This window comes from Marmota marmota, unplaced genomic scaffold, assembly GCF_001458135.2.
Source record: "Marmota marmota marmota unplaced genomic scaffold, marMar, whole genome shotgun sequence".
In the NCBI taxonomy this organism is placed as follows: domain Eukaryota; kingdom Metazoa; phylum Chordata; class Mammalia; order Rodentia; family Sciuridae; genus Marmota; species Marmota marmota.
In genome coordinates, this window is record NW_025999871.1 from 1,621,333 (window position 1) to 1,642,897 (window position 21,565).

General features: G+C 42.1%; 1 protein-coding gene across 1 annotated transcript in view; it reads left to right on the forward strand.

Annotated features, from left to right (window-relative positions):
• Adamts2 (ADAM metallopeptidase with thrombospondin type 1 motif 2) overlaps window positions 1–21,565 on the forward strand; it is a 250,312-nt gene that overhangs the window by 190,483 nt on the left and 38,264 nt on the right. Inside the window, exons 5-9 of the mRNA XM_015506380.2 lie at window positions 6,076–6,232; window positions 11,982–12,087; window positions 12,849–12,992; window positions 13,395–13,527; window positions 14,712–14,825. Of these exons, the coding sequence (XP_015361866.1) occupies window positions 6,076–6,232; window positions 11,982–12,087; window positions 12,849–12,992; window positions 13,395–13,527; window positions 14,712–14,825 (654 nt within the window). The remainder of the gene's footprint in view (window positions 1–6,075; window positions 6,233–11,981; window positions 12,088–12,848; window positions 12,993–13,394; window positions 13,528–14,711; window positions 14,826–21,565) is intronic.

Below are 21,565 nucleotides of genomic sequence, written 5' to 3' on the forward strand. Positions count from 1 at the left end.
CAGGATGCAGGGGAGGGGTTGTCTTCTGCAGGGCCTTTATTCCAGGGTTCTCAAACTAGTGACCTGGGGGGAGGTGGATTTTTGTTTTGTTCACAGAATCTATTTTCATCTGAGCCCACTAGATTGGCATCTTTGTGAAAATCTAGATATAACAATGGACTTAAGGCATCCAATTTGGCAACCTTGGCCTCTGCTCATGCCTGCTAACCATAAGCTGGTGCTCAGTAAACACCACCTCCTCCATCTGTGCCTGGGCTTCTTGGTTTGCTACAGTCCTCACCACTCCTTATTGAGTGAGCCGCCCCCCCCCCCCCCCCCCCCCCCCCCCCCCCCCCCCCCCCCCCCNCCCCCCCCCCCCCCCCCCGCCTTTCTCTACCATAATCAGGAAATATTCCCCTGTATCCTTATCTCTGGGAAAATGGGAAAATGAAAAACAGACTTATTTTTTATGCAGCCAACTTACTTCATTGGTTTATGCCACCCATCTTGCCCCTGTAGGCACTTGGGTTTTCAGAGTTCTCCCAGAACTTCCTGAGTGCAGGGAATCTGTCTGCACAACCTTGACCTGCTCATTCTCACCTTTCTTCAGCCTGACTCCTGCCTTTGACTGTCCCCTTCCCGATGGCCTTACACCTGTTCTTTGATCCTGATATCTGTGTATATCTTTCTGGATGGACTTGACTTCCTCTTCAAAGACTTGGCCAGAGCTCTTCTTCCCCTGGTGGAAGACAAGCCAGTCGGCCCTGGAGCCCAGCCACCATCTTTCATCTTCCAGTTAGTGCCCTTGACTAGAGTCTTCATGGTCACCCCAAAACAGGAAATACATGGCTCAGGATTCTCTTGGCTGCAAGTTACAATAACAGCTTAGCATTGGCTTTCACAGAAGAGGAATTTCTTGACACATACATAAAACACATTTGTGGTAGGCAGCCTCTAAGACAGTCCCCAGTGTCCCTGTGTCTTGGTATCATGCCCTGAAGTGGTTCCCTCCCTTTACCATAGGCTGGACTGAGATTGGGTTATAAATAGACTGTGGCTTCTGTCTTGGACATGCACTCTCTTGCTGTCTCTGGACTCAGTTCTGTGGAGGAGGCAGGCTGCCGTGTGTGAGCTGACTTGTGGAAAGGCCCACGTGGTGTAGTGAGAAGTTCCTTCTCAGCCTGGGAGGAACTGAGTCCTGCCCACAACTACATAAGTGAGTTTGAGAACCAACCCTCCCCCCACCCCCGATGGATCCTTCAGATGTGACCATGGCTCTGCTCACAGCTAAATGATGACCTCATAAGAGACCTAAAACCAGAAGCACCCAGCTAAGTTGCTATTGGATTCTTGACCCACAGAAACCATGAAATGATAAATGTTTGGGTTTTTAGAATATCATGTTTTGTGATCATTTGTTTTGTTTTAATAGATAATGTATGGGCCTATGATTGGTAGGCTCCAGGCTTGGCTGAACCCAGATGCTTGTGTGAGAACACCAGAAATCATCCTCTCTCCATCTTGAGGCCCAGCTATACTCTGTGTTGGGTTAATTTTCAGGTGGGGTCACCTCTCTGGTGACAGAGTGGCTCCAGCAGCTCCAGGCTCACCATCTCTTGCCATACCAACTCCTTGGCCCAGCTTGCTCACACCTGAACCAACCCAGTAGTCAGGAGGATATAGTTCTGGGATACGTGAGGCCTTGACTCTCCCACCCTGGAGCCTGGAATCTGACTCAAATTGAAAGGGATATTTAGCCAAAGGGAGACTGGGCTGCTTTTGTGAAAAGTGGGCAGGCAAAAGGAGCTACAGCCCACCAGGGCATCAGAATAGAAGGGATTAGAATTGTTTCTCCCAATATGAAACTTTGAATCCTGAGAGCAGACAGGGAACAATCTCCTGGCGTTTGGGCTGGGAGACATGCTGTGGAGAAACAGGGCCCTTTTCCCTGGAGGTGGGCCAGCAAGTCTACTGAGCTGCATGGTTGGCATTATGGAGTCTAGGCTTTGCTCTCCAGTGGAAGATGCTGCAGCCATCCCTGGTAAAATGGTCATTGGTGACCTTTGTGTTAACCATTTTATTTGGACCTAGACTGGCAATCTTAAGCTTAGAGGTGTACAACCATACACAAGGCCCCAAGCTTAGGACCAAATCAAACCCACCCTTGATTGTTCCTCATGATGTTCATTCCCGGGAGACAGTGAGGAAGCAAATCCTTTCATTTATTCCTCCTTCAGAGATGTGACCACTCAAAGATTACCTGGAGGTCAATACTACCTGGCAGGGCCCTGGGATGAGGCTGTGTAGCTCTTGGCTTGGATGTAATGAGAAAACCCATTGCCTTCCTCCATTCTTCCTGCATCAGTCAGAGTGGGCAAGGTTATGCTGCAGAAACAAATAAGTTTCACATACCAATGGATTAAAACAGCAAAGATTTACTTCTAGCTCATGCTGTATTGGTTGTGAATTGGCATAAGATTCTGATATCATTTTCATTCACAGTCTGGGTGACAGAGCAGCCACTATCTTGATGGTGCCAGATCATGTGCCAAAGAGGAGTGATCTCTGAAGGGTCTCAATGGGCAATTAAATGGTCCAACCAAGTAGAGACACATACCAGTTTCTCTCACAGTTCATTGTCCAGAGCTGGTCACATGCCTCTCCAAATCAGGAAGGGTATGACATATACCTCCCCTTGCCCTCTTGAAGCTTTCCCTGAGGTGTCCATCTCTGTACAAGTGTTCAACAAACCCAGTAACAAGTTTTAAGTAACAAACTTCCTTAAGGCTCAACTTGTTATAATGAGTAATCTCATCTCCTAGGAGCAGGAGATGATTTTATAATCTTCACAGTTGCCTTCATGCTCAGAACTTGTGAACTGGTCTAAAACATTGACTTGGATAACACCTGGCAATGACTTGATTTGTCTTCCCTTGTTTTGAATTCTTTCTTTCTTCTTCTGGAACTGCCTGGATCACTAACATTACCCTTTATCTCCTTATACACACAGAGAGAAATATGGGGTTAGATAGTCATCCCTTGCTTCCAGGACTCTCCCTCCCCCACCCAAGGATACCAAAATCCTTGCGTTCAAGGTCTTTCTATAAAATGATGTAGTGTTTGCATAAAACCTATGTATCCTATATTTTAAATCGTATCTAGATGACTTATAATCCCTAATGCCATGTCTATTAGTCAGCTTTTCATCACTATGACAGAGAATCCGAGAAAATCAACTTAAAGATTTATTTTGGCTCCCAGCTTCTGAGGTTTTTAGTCTTTGGCCAACTGACTCCATTGCTTTGAGCCTGAGGTGAGGCAGAACATCTTGGTGGAAAGGCATGTCATAGGAAAGCTGCCTGCTTCATAGCCACCAGGAAGCTGAGGAAGCAGAGACAGAGAGACAGACACAGAGGACAAGATATGCCCTTCCAGGGTAGGCCCCATTGGCCTTCTTCCTCAACTAGGCCCCACCTCCTACAGTTTCCATCACTTCCCAATAATATGCATGTGATCCAATTACTTCCCTCAAATCCCCAGGACTGAGTATTGCTGCCTTGGGGATCCAATTTTCAACACATGAGTCTTTGGGAGTTACTTCATATCCATACCATAATACTATATAAGTCCTAGGTTAATAGTTGTTTTACTGTGTTGTTTAAGAAATAACAACAAGAAAAAAAAAGTCTCTGCATGTTCAGTGTAAATAAAATTTTTATGAGATTGGTTGAATCTGTGGACGCAGAACCCTTGGAGGTAGAAAGCCAACTGTACTTTGTAAACATATTTATACAAAATGAAAAACTTCTTCTCAGCAAAAGAAACAATCAATGAGGTGAAGAGAGAGACTACATTTTGGGAGCAAATTTTTGCCACACTCACGTCAGATAGAACACTAATCTCCAGCATACATAAAGAACTCAAAACTCTTAACACCAAAAAAAAAAAAACAACCCCAAAACCCAATCAATAAATGGGCTAAGGAGCTGAGCAGACAGAATGTATATCTCAGAAGAAGATATACATTCAATCAACAAATATATGAAAAGTTGTTCAACATTTCTATTAATTAGAGTAGTTGCACTACTTTAAGATTTCATCTCACACCAGTCAGAATGGCAGTTATCAAGAATACAGACAACAATAAATGTTGGTGAGAATGTGAGGGGAAAAGCACACTCATACATTGCTAGTGAGACTGCAAATTGGTGCAACCAATCTGGAAAGCAGTACGGAGGTTCCTTAGAAAACTTGGAATGGAACCACCATTGACCCAGCTATCCCACTCCTCAGTCTATATCCCACTCCTCAGTCTATACCCAAAGGACTTAAAATCAGCATATTATAATAATGCAGCCACATCAATGTTTATAGCAGCTCAATTCATAATTGCTAAACTGTGGAAGCAACCTACATGCCCTTCAATAGATGAGTGGATAAAGAAACTGATGTATATACACAATGGAACATTACTAGCATTAGAAAAGAATAAAATTGGGCTGGGGTTGTGGTTCAGTGGTAGAGCGCTTGCCTAGCATGTGCGAGGCACTGAGTTCGATACTCAGTATCACATAAAAATAAAAGTATTATGTCCAACTACAACGAAAAAAAATATTTTAAAAAAAGAGAATAAAATTTTGTCATTGCAGGTAAATGAATGTGGTTGGAGAATATCATGCTAAGCGAAGTAAGCTAATCTCAAAAAAACCAAAGGCTGAAAGTTCTCTCTGATAAGTGGATGCTGATCCATAATGGGTGGGGGGGCATGGGAAAAATGGAGGAACTTTGATGGAGCAAAGGGGAGGGAAGAGTGGGAAGGGGAAATGGGGGCGGGAAAGATGGTGGAATGAGATGGACATCATTACCCTAGATACATGTATGACTGCACACATGGTGTGACACTACATCATGTAAAACCAGAGAAATGAAAATTTGTGCTGCAATTATATACAATGAATCAAAATGCATTCTGCTGTCATATTTACCTACTTTAAATTAATTAATTAATTTTAAAAGAAATGGAACACTTGCATACATATCTGCCAAGAATGCTCATTCCTACTTTATGGACAGATGTATTCTTAAAGAGGGAAAGAGCATGACCAGGACTTGAAGAGAACTACTTTGGTGGTGAGAGCAGAAAGAAGAATGCCTGCTGTGTGAATCATGGGGAGAAAAAGGAAGTGTGTGGCTTTTGAGAGGACATGATAGATGGGGAGGCAACAGGGGCAGTTGGTTGAATAGAGATTTTGTTTTCAGGTTCCTTGAGTTTAGATCTCAACTTCTTTGCTTCTTAATTGCATGACCCAAGGCAAGCTACTTCTCTAAGCCTCAGTTTCCTATCTCATAAGGTGGTTGTGAAAACCAGACAAGATTGTACACCAGTGCCCTAGTGCAGAGCATGTGTGCAGGACTGTGCAGCCAGCCTTCGCTATCAAGTGTGGTCATGATAAAAAATGGAATTTGATTGCTCTCAATGGCTTCTTATTCATGGTTCCCATGGGAATGATCTGTTTATGTTCCTGTTCTTCATGTGACCCCTTTGTTTTACCAGTTGTATTTCTTTTTCTCCATTGTGTTACATTCCGTAAAATACCTCCAAATGGGGAAAAATATAAGGCTATCTCCCTCTTCCTCAGGGCTTGGATGCCATATTGGGGTTTCCATCTCCCCTGCCCTGGATCTTTCTAGAACTGTGAACTTCTTGAGGTGAGGTTCACATTTCATTTCCCTCCTGCTCAGGACTTGCATAGAATCATAGGTGCCTAATAGGATACAGGGGCTCCTAGAAAGGGGCGGGGTGAATGCACCATATAACGCCTTCGATGACCTCGGAACTTTGCTTCCAAGCCTCACCTGTAAACTGCAATGACTTTATGTGGGAGCTCAGGCAAGGAAGTTTGACTTGGGAACCTTTTCTACCAATGAAGAATGAAGCCAGTGTAAGGTGAGTCCTAAGAGTGACGGGGCAGGGGGCATGGTGCCTTATGGACCAGTCTTCAACGGATAGGGTCTGTCAACAGTGCAGAAACTCTGCCCCCAGATAATCTGCTAGACACCAAACCCTCACTTTCATCTCTCCCTGTGCCCCTGCAGTCCATGAGCCTCATTGAGATTGGGAACCCCTCTCAGAGCCTGGAGAACGTCTGTCGCTGGGCATACCTGCAGCAGAAGCCAGACACAGGCCATGATGAGTATCACGATCACGCCATCTTCCTCACTCGGCAGGACTTTGGACCATCAGGCATGCAAGGTGAGCTTCACCCCTGCAGGTAGAGGAGGGGAGCAAAGCTGGGGATGAGCCAGTGGTCTTGCAAGAGGACCACTCAGCAGTCTTGACCCTTGCCAGGGAGGAGTCCCAGGGCAGGGAGGGGCTGTGGCCCCCTTCGCTGGGTGAGGGTTTGTGTTGGTACCACCAGAATTTCTGGTGTTTCCCCCAGAAACTGCAATCCTTCACCCCCAGGGTCAAGAAAGATTCAAATAGAGGCGGAACCTGCCAGCTCAAAAATTAGACAGTGTCTGGGGGCTGAGGTTGTGGCTCAGTGGTAGGGCGCTCGCCTAGCATGTGTGAGACCCTGGGTTCGATCCACAGCACCACATGAAAAATAAGTAAATAAAATAAAGATATTAAAAATAGTTTAAAAAATTAGGCAGTGTCTGAAGATGATTTTCAGAGCCATATGCTTCCACTGGTTTCTGAAAAAAAAAATCTGAATAAGTTGCCAACCTTTAAAAGTTTAGAGATTTTTACATAAAGATTCAAACTATATAAAACTGACAGATCTAAAAGAAGAAATTGACAAGTCTACCATCCTAGTTAAATATGACAACAAATAAGAAATTGGCAAAGCTGGGGCTGGGGTTGTGGCTCTGCAGTAGAGTGCTTGCCTGGCATGTGCGAGGCGCTGGGTTCAATCCTCAGCACCACATAAAGATAAATAAATAAAATAAAGGTACAGTGTCCAACCACAGCTGAAAAAAATGTTAAAAAAATTTTTTAAAAAATTAAAAAAAAAAGAAATTGGCAAAACTAAAGAAGTTCTGAATTAAGAAACTTGACATAATTGATAGGTCAAGTTACACTTATTTCTGGATATCTTGGCTTGTATTCAGTTGCACATGGTACCAGTTTAAATTTTTTAGTTTCCATTTATAGTGAGAATATAGAAATTCTATACTTCTTGACTATTAGAAAATAAATGATCATATAAATAAATAAACACATGAAAATGTAGCCAAAGAAGGGCTGGTGTATAGCTTAGTGATAGAATGCTTGTCTAACATTTGCAAGGCCCTGGGTTTCATCCCCAGCACTCAGAAAAGAAAAAGAAAATATACGGAAACAAATAATGCTGGGCCTAGAGAAATATCAACAAAATGTAAAAGATCAAAATTATGTGTTGTGTATTCCTTGACCACAGTGGAATAAAAAGATGAGAAACCTTAAATGTTTGGAAATTAAGCAGTACACTTATAAATAATCTATGGGTGAAAGAGAAAATAACTGTAGAAATTAGAATGTATTTTTAAACCAATAACAATGATGATTTGACATATTAGATTTTGCGTATACAGCTAATTATGATTAGATATTTATACCCTTATGTGCATTTATAAGGAAAAAAGACTGAAAAGTCAATCACATATGCATCTATCACAAGAAATTAACAAAGAACAGAAAATTAAGCGCAACAAAAGTAGCAGGAAGGAAATTATAAAGATAAGGGCAAAATTGCTGAAATGAAAAACTGCAGTAGTTAAAAAAGAAAAAGCAACAAAACCACTTTGGTTCTTTGAAAAACATGGATTAAAACTGAAAAACTCCTGGCAATGCTGATTTTTTAAAAAATTTAAAAATGCAAGTCAGTACATATCCTACAGAATTTTAAAAGCTAGTAAGAAATTATTTTGATCAGTTTTATGCCAAAGAATATGTTAATTTAGATGAAAGGAAAAATATAAAATCTGAGAAAATAGTAGAAAATCCAAATAGTGTCATATCTATTAAGGAAATTAAATTTTTTAATTAAGATTTTCTTTAAAGTAAATTCCAGGGTGTTATAACTTTCCCAGGTAAGTTTTCCTAATATTTGAGGAAGAATAATACTAATCACACACAAATTTCTAGAGAATGAGAAGTTACATTTTCCAACTAATTTTATGAGAACTGCATAAGTTTGATAACAAAATCTGAGGGCATTAAAAGAAAAAATATTCACAGTCCAACATCCCTCGTGAATGTAGACACAATGTACCAAACAAACTATTAGCAAATCAAATCTGGTGCCAGAGTATTAAAAAGGTACCATATTACAGTGAATGTAAGTTTATTCTAGGAATACAAGGTTCATTTAATATTTGAAAATTAATCATTGAAATTCATCACTTAGCAGAATAAAGAAGAATGATATATAGTTATCTCAGTGGGTCCCAAAACAATATTTGAGAAAAATCTAGATCCATTTATGATCAAATGTTCCATGGGACTAGAAAAGAAGAAAAATTCTTTAATATAGTAAAGAGTATTTGCAGAGAACTTACAATAAATCCATATATAGTGATGAAATGTTGAAAGCCCTTCCTCTAGGCTGAGAATGGGTCACAAATGCCTGCTATCACCATCTCTATGCAGCATTGTGGTAGAGATTCTATCCAGTGAAATAAGAGAAGAGAAAGAAAAATGAAAACGTAATGATCACAAAGAAAATTAGCAAGCTTTCATTTGAAGATGATATACTTGTATATATAGAAAACCCAAAAGAATAAATGAATAAGATTATTAGAATTTCTAGTTAGTTTGATCATGGTTGCTGGAGATAATGTCAACATACAAAAATTGAATTTCTACATCCTAATAATAAATGGAAACTAAAAATTAAAAACTAGTGCCATTTACAATAGAATAAAAACCAGAAAATATCTAGGAATGAGTACAACAAAATATGTCCAAGATCTAGATTAGAAAACTGTAAAACATTTTTGAAAGAAATTATAAAATACTAAATAAAGGAATGGATATGCCATGTTTATGGATAGGGAGACTCACTAATGTAGAGTTAACAGTTTTCTCCTAATTGATCTATAGAGTCAATGCAACTGTACTCTAGGGCACACCAATGCAAGTTCAGTTCCAGCAGAATACTTGGAAGATATTAGAATCCAATTGATTCTAGTATTTATATACAAATTCAATGGGCCAATAGTAGCCAAGAGCAAATGACTAAGAACAATGTATTCAATACTTATAAAATAGAGTAAAGAGTATATTTTTAATGCAAGGATTGATACATCATTAGAACCCAATATTGAGTCAAGAATTGAACTTATACATGCATGAACACTTGATTTATTGCAAAAGTAACACTCCAGAGTAGAGGGCAAAGAGAGCCCTTTTAAAAAAATAGGAAATCAAGCTTGACATTCTATTTCTCAAATATCATCTATATACAAATATTACTCATGTGGATTTTAGATCTAAGTATAAAAAATGAAATAAAACTTGCAGAGGATAATCCATTTTGAACATCCCTAATCTGAGAACCTGAAATCTGAACTGCTCCAAAATACAAAAGTTTTTGAGCACTGACCTGACACCACAAGTGGAAAATTCCACACCTAACCTTATGTGATAGGTCACAATGCAGGTACACTAAAAATATCATATGAAATTACCTTTGGGATATCCATTTAAGGTATACATATGCATGCGCGCGCACACACACGCACACACATACACGAAACATAAATGAATTTAGTTTTGACTTGGGTCCTATCCCCAAAATATCTCATTAATCTCTTTATATATATTCAAGTATCCCAAATCTGAAAAAATATGATATATGAAACATTTCTGGACCCAAGCATTTTGAATAAGATCTACTCAACCTGTATTGGAGAAATATCTCCATGTTCTTGGATTAAGAGAAATGATTTTTTTAAAAAGAGACAAAAAGTTCTAACTCTTTGGAAAAGATTGGTAGTACTACATTAACATTAAACCTTTTGTTCATTAATCCATGAGGGAAATATTTATACATCTGTCTAATAAAGGACATACCTGAAGTTTATGAAAAACTCCTGCAGATCAATAGTAATAATAGTAATAATAATTAAAGAAACCAATCCAGTAGAACAATGAGCAACAGACTTTATCAGGCTCTTAATAAAATACAAATGACCCATAAATACATGAACAGGTGCTCACTCTCAGTAGACATTAGAGAAATACATTTAAAACTACAATGAAATACCATGACACACCTAATAAAATTGCTAAACAAAACAAAACAAAAAGACTGACAATAACATGTGTCAGTGAGGTTGTAGATTAGATCCCCCTGAAATCCATGAAGCAAATTGATGTGCCCAGCCCGTATAAATTTCAATGCCAACCTGGGAAACTTAGCAAGACGCTGACTCAAAATGAAAAATAAAAAAGGTTGGGGATGTAGCTCAGTGGTAGAGCACCACAGTACCATAGATAGATAGATTAGATAGATAGATAGATAGATAGATAGATAGATAGATAGATAGATAAATGTGAAAGGTCAGCCAAGGATTTATAAGATAATAAAAAAACAAAACAATCTTACAGCAGGAAATGAGATGAGCCAAGATGCTTGAAAACTTACTCCAGAGAAAATAGAGCTAATTCAGAGAAAGGAAAGAACATTTTATAAAGTAGTATTCCCAGAATATTTGAGAAAAGACATCCACAAACTCAGAATAAGTTGATATGAAACATTAAAGAACAATAAAGGATTTTTATGAAATCAGGACTATGATGGGTAAATTAAAAAATTCTAAAGCAGAGCATTCTGAAATTTGGAGGAAAAGGACAAAAAGACTGAAATAAGAGAAAGTTAGGAGATAATAACATCTATCTAATAAGATTTCTAGAAGGAGAGAAAAGCTACAAAATAAAACAAGGAAAAAATAAGTGAAGAGACCTTTTCAAATCTTTCAATTAATTTTTTTTATTGACAGGTAATAATTGTGCCCTTTTTTGATCTTAAAGGCTCATGCAACACTAAGTGGGATGCATGAAAAGTCCTCCACACTGAGGCACATATTCACATGCATGCTTTGCATTCCTAAGGGCAAAGAGATCTCAAAGTTCTGCTCCAGCATACTGATTTAAGAACCATTCCCTCTAAATATGCAGAGTGAAAAGTAGACCTGTTTATTCCAAGAGGAAAAGGCACTGGTTCATATTTTTATTTTTACAGACAAGTCCCAAAGCCAGCATACCCCAGGCCAAAAAAGTCATCCTTTTCTTCTCCCCTTCTCTTTCCTCCCCCTACCCCTTCCCTTCCTCCTTTTCTTTAAACAAATTGCCTTGGTATCTCCCAGTGGCAAGAGTGAATCTAGCTTAAGGTACTGAGAATTGGGGCTGCATATTTGCCTGGCTTCCAGGGTATTTATTAAGGCCCCTGGGTATTTATGTAAGTAGAAGACCCCTTTGATACACAAAGCCCTGCATATGCTTCACCCTGCTGAGACGAGAACCAGAAAAAACATGGGGGACCCCAGGAAGACCCTGCAGAGGAGATAGGCTTGGAGGATGTAATGCCAGAGAAGTGAAGGGCCAGGATGGCTCTAGCAGAGTAAAAGGTATGTAAATTGTGCTGCTCAGGGGCCAGAAAGACACTCCACAAGGTAGAAAAGTGAGAACAACAGGCAGGAACTGCCAAGGTGGCAGACAAGTCCTAGCAGAGGAGACCTGGACCAGGAAACTGACCCCAGCTACAGGAAACTGTGGACTTGAGCAAGCCAGCTGGCTTCCAGGCTTGGATGGTGATGGTCTGGGGACCAGTGGCATGGGGTGGGTGTCTTCTGAGGCTGTCTGGGCAGAGGGCAGTTTCTGCTCATTTGCCATGGGAATGGGTCCTGGAGAAGCAGCACTCGGGATGCCCATCTCCTTTAGGCTTTTACAGGGTCTGGGGCTGCCTCAGGCAGGACTCTGGGCCTGGGAACTGGAGCCGCCTTTTGTCTCCTCTCAGGCTATGCTCCTGTCACCGGGATGTGCCACCCCGTCCGCAGCTGTACCCTGAACCATGAGGACGGCTTCTCCTCAGCATTTGTGGTGGCCCATGAGACTGGCCACGTGTAAGTGGCCTGGCCATCCTTGTTGTCTGGGGAAGGTCGGGGCTTAGAGGGAACACCCCAGGATCCTCCCCTGGCTGCCCACTTCTCCTCTATGTCCTGAAAGGGACAGCTGTGGATGAAAATCACTTGGATATGATACCCTGTCATCCTGGACTGCAGGGATATCCTCTTTATTGAAGGAACAAATCAAAGGAGGACGCACCTAAGGGCTGCGAGGCTGCCTGGGGCCAGACAGGAACTATAGTCCTTATACCATAGTCCCATGCAAGCCATGGGGCAGGGTGGACTCATTGCCCCCATTTTATAGATGAGTCATTGAGGTAAGAGATGCTTGAACAAGGTTAGAAAGCCATGATTCTGCTCAAGTGTGCATGCCCCAGGCATTTCTGAATCTTGGGGCTCAAGAGGGGTTGGTGGGAAACCTCACAAGGATGCTGGGGCTATGCAAGGGAGAGGGCTTGGGCCCACTCTGATAAACGTGTAGGGAGAATCCTTGGGACATTAGGGGCCGCAGATGCCTCTGCCACACAGTGGCCCTCCTTGGAGATAGGATACCTGAGACGCTGCATGCTGGATGCCTCTTCCCCAGAATAACTCTGACTTAAAAGAATCTAACAGGTGGAAAGTCGGTACCACCTGGCTCAGAGGAGGTCAGCTGGGAGGAGGTTGAGGGATGCCCTCCTAGAGTTTGAGTACGGTGTAGGTGGCAGGTCAGTGCAGCCAGGTGAGGACCCAGCCAAGCTACTTTGCTCCCTGCACAGGCTGGGCATGGAACACGATGGTCAGGGCAACCGCTGTGGCGACGAGGTGCGACTGGGTAGCATCATGGCGCCCCTGGTGCAGGCTGCCTTCCACCGCTTCCACTGGTCCCGCTGCAGCCAGCAGGAGCTCAGCCGCTACCTGCAGTGAGTACCTCAGGGGTGTTCCCATGGGTGACCCTTCAGTCCCTGGGCTCAGCTCTAGGAGGGTGCAAGTCCTGGGTGTGCCTGGGTCTAGCCTGAGCTCCCCGATTTCAGGTCCTGCAGTGTGAAGTGCAGGGGATAGAAGAGGGTGCACTTGCAAAAGTCTAATATTGGGGGCCCCAGTCTTGACTGGCAGGTGAACCAGTCAAGAATCCATGCAAGCCAGGTCTTGGTATCTTCTACAAAGGAAAAGTGTTACAACAGGGAAACTGAGGCAGCACATCCAAAGGCTGGGGCACGCGGGCAGCTCACCATGACGGCGCCAGAAAGGGCCTCAGCTGCCTTATAGGCTGCATGGCCAGTTCCACTGAAAGCTGCTTATGGCACCCACATGTCCCCTCACAGCTCCTATGACTGCCTGCGTGATGACCCCTTCGCCCATGACTGGCCAGCCCTGCCCCAGCTCCCAGGGCTGCATTATTCCATGAACGAGCAGTGCCGCTTCGACTTTGGCCTGGGCTACATGATGTGCACCGCGGTGAGTGTTAGCACCCATAAGCCAGTGGCACCTCCAGGGACTGTGAAGGGGGACCCTTTCCTGGATCCTGCCAGGCTTCTCCACCTCACAAAAGACCCAGGTTGGGGTTGGGGCCCCAAGTGTCCACCTGGGTAGGAAGTACACATGTGGCAAGGCTGAGACCAGGGGGTCAGCAAGGGATAGGGGAGCCTGGCAAGGCCTTTGTGTAAGCCTGCACGGTTCAGGATGGCTTCCCCAGGAGGAAGTGAAGTGTAAAGTGTAAGAAGGAAGATAGGGCATTCTAGAAGGCAAGAATCGAAGGTGCAAAAGCCTAAAGAGCAAGAACAGCATGCAGAGAACATCCAGTTGTTCCCAGGACTTCAGCAAGGGCACAGCCACCAGCAGGAGCCCAGTCATCAGAATTGAGGTGGTGGGGCAGGAGTTTTAGTGTCTGTTGGTGTGACTTAATGCTCATAAGCACTGCAGGAAGAGCAAGCAAAGTAGTCCCATTTTATAGATGAGGAGACTGAGGTCTGGAGCAGTTAGATGACCTGCCTGAGTTCATGGGAGATGCAAGTGGTGGAGTTGGGTATTGAAGCAGGAGATCTAACCCCTTCCCTGACTTCCTAAAGAGCAGGGTGGACTCATTTCTCGTGGAGGGCTCTACAAAGGTTTGAATAGGGGAACAGCACAGACAGATCTGAGCTTCAGTTGGATTTCTCAGGGGCACCCCGGAGGAATGAAGCAGAAAGGTCATGGAAGAGGTAGTTATGAGGGGGACAGAGGCCAAGGCTGGAGCAAGGGTGAGACTGTAGGAGCAGTGGAGAGGGCTTCACCAGGGCTTCAGCAGATTCATGACAGAGAAAAAGTTCATGCCCAGAGGGTCCAGCAGTGACAACCCTTCAGATCCCCAACAACTCCTACCTGGGCCAAAGGGTTTCCCATCCAGTTCTCGTGCCTCCTAGCTGGCTGTCCAGGCTCCACAATGTATGCAGCCTCTGAAGATGGAGGTTGGGGAGGTTCAGATATGCACCAGGACACTGCAGCATCTGCCCTGTATGCACATGGTCCTTGTGGTCCCAGAATCATGCAGAGTTTACAGCATCCCCCAGCTGCACAGGCCTGTCACAGAGGGGAGGGTGGCACCCCTGGGTGGTCCCCCAGAGTGGAAGGTAGCCTAGTGAGCTGCTGGTGTTTTCTTCCAGTTCCGCACCTTCGATCCCTGCAAACAGCTTTGGTGCAGCCACCCTGACAATCCCTATTTTTGCAAGACCAAGAAGGGACCCCCTCTGGATGGGACTATGTGTGCACCTGGCAAGGTAAGTCAGGACTGAGGGCTTTTTGAGGGTGACTGGAGCAGAAGGCAGGCAGCCAGCATCAGGTTGAAACTTCATGATTGAATCTTAGTGGCTTTATAAGAAGAGAGAGACCGGAAGAAACACACCTGTGCTCTCTGTCTTTGTCATGACTCTGTGCTTACAATGCCCGGGCAAATCTAGCATCTCAAATCCCTTTACTGTGTCTCAAGCCTCCAGTACATTGTGGATGACTGTGGGTCATCTCACCCTGAGGTCAGCATTGGGAGCCTATGACCACTGGGTTCCCAAGCACTGCATGAGGTTTAGCCTTTCTATCCTCAGGACCTCTGTGTTTGTCCCTAATCAGGCATATTAATCCCTCAAAGTCACTAGACGGCCACCCCAGGCCCACTTCCCACCTTCCAAATCTATAGAAAGAAGGGCTTCTCCTTCCCTGTTGACCCAACCAAAACTCCAGCACTGATTCTCACTGGTTATGGTGAAGTCACATGCCTGCTCCTTGACCAGTCACTTGCCAGGAGGCTAACAGATACAAATGACCCTTAGCCTGGATTTCCTCCCAGAAGGGCTGGGCCCCTCCAGAGCTACACTGGCCATCAGGGGACATCAGGGAGTAGGGAGCAAACTTCAGTGCATGTCCCATGGCATCAGACTTTCCCCAAATCACATGGGCCTGCGGTTCCTCAGTGCAGGTCTTTGGTCTAGGACTGAGAGGGCTGTCTAATTTTAGTTTCTGGGGGAATGTTTTAAAGATAACAAATTCCCAGAAGGTAGGGTTTAGGAGCCCAGCATTAGCATTTTGCTTCATTTTGTTCTGTTTAAAACTATGGTAATATTCACATAAAATAAAATTTCACCATTTTAACTCACTTTTAAAGTGCACAGTTCAATGGTATTTAGTCATTCACAATATTGGGCAGCCATCACCACTATTTAGCTCTAGAACTTTTTTTTTATCACCCCAAAGGATAATCATGTCATCCTTCCTTCTTCTCCTTTCCCCTAGTCCCGAGCAACTACTAATCTACTATCCATAGAATTGTCTACCCTGAAATTTCATATAAGTGGAATCACATGATATATGACTTTGATGTCTGATTTATTTCACTTAAAATAATGTGTTCAAGATTTGTCCATGTTGTAGCATGGATCAGTACTTCCTTCCTTTTATGGCTGAGTAATATTCCATTGCGTGGTTATACCATGTTTTGTTTATCCACTCATCCTTTGACGGACATTTGAGTTTTTCCATCTTTCGGCAGTTGTAATGTTGCACTGAACATTCTTATATTACTTTTTGTTTGAAGACCTTGGATGTGGTATTTTTAAGAAGTGCTCCTGGTGATTCAGCTGTGCCCCAAACTTAGTAAAATGTTGGAAGTGAGAGATGAGATTTTAGTAATATTCCAGGGAGCTGGTAAAGCCAGAGCTGACCTGGTACCTCCTTCCCACAGCTGACCTGGTACCTCCTTCCAATACAGCTCTCATGATGTAAGCATCTCTTAAAATCCAACCTCCCAACACCTTTGCAGTGGGGGTTGACTTTCCACTTTATGGACTATGGGGGGACACATTCAGCTCATAGCAGAAAGCAGTCATTCCTTATCTTCCCTTTCCTCTAAGGAAATCCAAGGGTCAAAGAGAAAGGAGCAAGGGAAAATCTGGCCTCGCTGGAAAAACAGCAGGTCACCAGATGAAACTATCTCAGTGACCAGGGCTTTGCCAAACTCAGCTGACCCTCTTCATCCCCCCGATCCCTGGCAGGCAGTGACACAGAGCTCAGGCTCTGGACACAGCCAGCCTTGGACCGCAGCCTCCTTTTCTGTGCTCTGTTGGGTCATCCCAAGTACATCTTGCCCCTCTTGAACTCCATCACCTCATTATTCACATTTACTCACAATTTTCCCACTTACTCACAATTTTGAGTATCCACTATTATTTCAGAGAGAAAACTCATCTGAATTGATATTCTAGACATAGAGGTAACCCAGAGAGAAGCAGCAGGTCCTACAGATGGGCCACCTCCTCCACCCTTTAGCATACAGCTCATTCACTGTGCACTCCTGGTTGGACGGTATGAGTCAGCTTTTTCCAGATCCAAACCATAGCTTAGGACTTTAACCATATGCATATAGAGCACTTTAATACCTTTAAACATGTTTCTTTTATGATCCTATGTGAGAGATCAGAGTATGACATTGTTCATCCAGAGTAATAACACTGTTAAATGCTAAGAGTTATCCAAGAGAAAATAAGCCAACATATTAAAGGGCTGACTTCCAGATGGTAGTTTTAAGGGTGATTTTTCCCTATCTTTCTGCTTTGCTTTGTTTTTCTGTTTCCTATTGTATTAGTCCTTTGTTGTTGTTTTGGTTATTGTACTGAACACTGGAGGCAGGATAACTTTTTATTATAAAGAGAAGAGGTTTATTTAGCTTACATTTCTGGAGGTTCAAGAGCAGAGTGCCTGCAATCATGAGGACCTCATGGCGGATAGTATCACTAACGTGTGCAAGAGGGAGAGCTCAAATCTCAAAACAGAAAGTCAGAGAGCACTTTTGGGGTTGGGCTCACTCTTATAACAATTCACTTTTCCAAGGGTCTCAGGGGGTTCCTAGAGAGCTGCCCTATTCTCTTCCAAGGGCAGTGACTTCAGTGACCTCTCACATGGCTCTTTCTCCTAAAGGTCTACCACCTCAACAGGGCTGTACTATGCATCAGGTCTCCCAAACATGAACCATTGGGGGCTACAACCTCATTCATATCATAGCACCTACATGTCCATGCATTGCCTCTACACATGCAGGTCCAGGGTGGCCAAGGACATAGACCCACAGGAACTGGGCAGGGTCTAAGTGGTCTTGCCTAGCTCCTAATTTCCAGGTTAGGGGCCAATGAACCCAGCCAAGAAGGGGGCCACTGTGTGACCTTTTTCAACCTCCTGGTCCCTGGTTTTAGTGGCCATCAGTGACTTGGAGTCTGCCCCAGTCAGCTTTCACAGATGTGAAGTCAGATGTGCCAGGACAGATGTCTCACTCCCTGTCTTAGTCATCTTGGACTATAAAAATACCATAGACTCAGGGAATTAAACAACAGAAAATTATTCCTCACAGTTCTGGACGTTGGGAAGTCCAAGGTCAGTCAGAGTTTCAACATGGTCCACTTTCTGGTTTGCAGGTTTCCATTTTCCCATATGTTCACATGATAGTGAGAGAGCATCTCTATCTCTTTTTATAAGGACACTAGTCCCATTTATGAGGGCCATGACTTAATTATGTCTCAAGGGCTCTACCTCTCTACACCATCACACTGGGGTTTAGGACTTCAGCACATGAATTTGGGATGGGGTCAGGGCTAGCACAAGCATTCAGTTCATTGTGATCCCTTACCTGATACCTCTTCCTTGCTTGTCAGCCCAAGTGCTGTCATGGTGGTGGGAGATGAAGCAGGAGGAGGAAGTAGAGGTCATCCCTACAGCGCCTTTGAATCACAGTCAGAACACTAATTTCATCTATCATAGTGGGAAACCAGCAAAAGGTTTAGAAGGAGGTACAGAGGTGGATTTACCATGAAGCTTATGATGCTTAAGCTTTGGGGCCCCTCACTTGCATGAGCTCCTTCCAAAGCCCTTGGAGGGGCCTAGCAATGTACTCCCCTGGTCATATGTTTTTGTGAATTTTGCAAAAGTAAGATATTTTCACCAGCATCAATGGAGATCACTTCTCTTTTCACTTCTATTTCCCCTTGATACACTTCTTCCGTTGGCTGGCATTAGAGTGACCAAGAGCATTTTGCAGTTTGAGCTACAGAGAAATTAGATTTGGGTTCTAATTATCCATTCATTTATTTACATGATTCTCAGTTTCTTACATTAATAATTAAATTATTATGTCCACCCAGTTGTAAGAGTAATTTCCAGAAATACTCTGACTACCACTCTGCCAGGTTATCCAAGGTCAAAGCAGACCATGTGCTGGGTTTAGCTCGTTTTCCTCAAATTGTTTTGAGAAAAAGATGCCTCAGCTGTATCTGAGGTCAGCACTTGTATGTTTATGATAAGTCATTTTCTTTAGGGGCTTGTCTTTTAGATGGAGTACCTTAAAGAAATCCAGTGTGCATATTTCTTTAGAGAGGCTACAGCTTCACAAGATAATCTGTTGCTTAAAAGATGTCATAGCCTCACAACATATGTGTGACAAAATAATAATAATAATAATAATAATAATAATAAGCTCTAAGATAAATGCGCAAAGACCAGAGAGAAACCTGGATGAAAACGAGGTGCCAAGATGTTGACAAAGCCTTAAAACACCTCTTGAGTTGCAATTTTAAGAGTTATCTTGGAGTGCTTCAACAAAATAAGGGAAAAATTACAGACTTCTGGTTTGCATGTGTGTATGTAAAATGACCTTCTTTTACCATTTTCAAATTATTTATTAAAAGAAAGAAAGTTCACATAAAAACAGGTAAAGAGAAAGAAACCAATAGAAATAACTCTGACTTCAAAATGTTAATTGTTAACAATAACAAAAAGGTTTCATATCAAACCCCAGTCTGTCCGTCAGTCATTAGGAGGTAGAGATCCAGATCAGAGAGGTAGCAGGCAGGATCTTGGAGTGTTTGACAGTCCAATTAATGAAGAGAAGTGAATATGATGAGGACACTGGAAAAACATTTAAACTTCTTTCTAATTTGACATGAAATGCCGACAACATCAAAGACAGAATGAAGCTCAGAATATTGCACCGACAGCAACACTTACTGAGCATTGCTAATCCAAAGAGTTCTGACTGAGAGAACTCTGTCCTCTGAAATCCACATCAAGGAAACCAGACAGCAGTTTCTATGGATCTGATTATCCTCAGTGTTCAGGTGACATCATCAATGATTTCTATAAATTATCAATAGTAAAAAGAAAGAAACTATTTCCCCAACATGCTAGAGCAAGTGTTGGCAAACCGGTTGTTTCATGTATGTCATGAAAACCAGTTCCGTTGCTGCCTGTTTTTTTTCCCCACTAATACCTTTAATAAGATGCAATTAACATATAAATCCACTCATTTAAAGTGTGCAATTCAATGATTTTCAGGATCTTCACAGGGTTGTAAAATCCTCACACCAATCAAATTTTAGAATATTTTTGTCACTCCAAAAAGAAGCCCCTTACTCATCAGCAATCACACCAATCCATCCTGCTCCTGCCACAGCCCGTGATAGCCGCTGATATCTACTTTCTGTCTTAGTAGATTTTGTTTTCTATTTGTATATTTTATATAAGTATAATTATACAGCATGCAACCTTTTGTGACTCTTCACTTACTCTTCATCCATGTTGTAGCATGTATCGGTATTTCATTCCTTGTAACTGAGTAATAATATATTGTGCAGATATATTATTATTAGTTCTATTCATCCAATTATTAGTTGATGGACATTTGGGTTGTTTCCACTTGCTGTTATTATGAGAAATAGTGCATGAGCATTCATATACAAATCATTGCATGCATGTCATTTTTCTTGGATATGCATCTAGAAGTGGAATCATTGATCTTGTGATATCTAAATATAGATATCTCTATATTTAGCATTTTTAGAAAGAGTCAGACTATTTCCCAGAGGGGCTGCACACTTTTACATTCCTAGCAGCAATGTATGAAGGCTCCAATTTCTCTACCTCCTCCCCAGAGCTTGCTGTTGTCTTTATTATTACCACCCTGGTGAGTGCGAAGTATTACCTCATTGGCATTTTGATTTTCATTTCCCTCACTTCCTGTGATGTTGAGCATCTTTCCAGGTGCTTAATGGCAATTTATTTATCTCTTTTTCCTTTTTTGATAAATAGCTGTTCAGATCCTTTGCTTATGTTTAAATTATCTTTTTTATTATTGAGTTCTAAGAGGCTTTGAAAATATATTTTGGACTTATACCCAAGAATTTTTGTCAGACTTATCAGATATATTGTTTGCAAATATTTTCTCCCATGCTGTGGGTTCTTTTTAAATTCATGATAACATCACTTGATACACAAAAGTTTTTCATTTTTATTAAGTCCTGTCTACCTTCTTTTATCATTTGTGCTTTTGGTGTGTTATCTAACAAACAAATCATTACTGTTGGGGCCAAGAAAATTGACTTACTTTGTTTTATTCTAAGAGTTTGAGTGCTTACATTTAAGACTGTGGTCCATTTTGAGGTGAGTTTTGTGTGAGGTGTGAGGAAGGGTCCAACTTTGTCCTTTTGCAAGTAAATCTCCGGTTGTCCCAACACCATTTGCTGAAGAGACAATTCTTTTTCCATTGAATTATTTTGGCCGACTTGTGAAAAATCAATTGACCAAATGTAAAAATTGATTTCTGGACTCTGTTCTATTTCATTGGTATGTTTGTCTGCCCTTAAGCTAGGGCTGCACTGTCTTGATTACTCTAGTTTTGAAATGGGAAATGATGATAAGTCTTTCCACTTTGCTCTTTTTTCAATATTTTTGATTCTTCTAGGTTCCTTGACTTCCTATATTAATTTTAGGAAAAGTTTCCCAACCTCTGTAAAATTCTAGCTGAGATTTTGACAGAAATTACATTTAATCTGTAAATCAATGTGAGAATGTTACCATATTAACAATCAGATGCATGAACATGAGATCAGTTTCCTTAGACCTTTGATTTTTTTCAATAATGTTTTGTAATTTTAATAGATATTTTGCATTTCCTTTGTTTAATTTATTCCTAAGGGTTTTTTCCTTC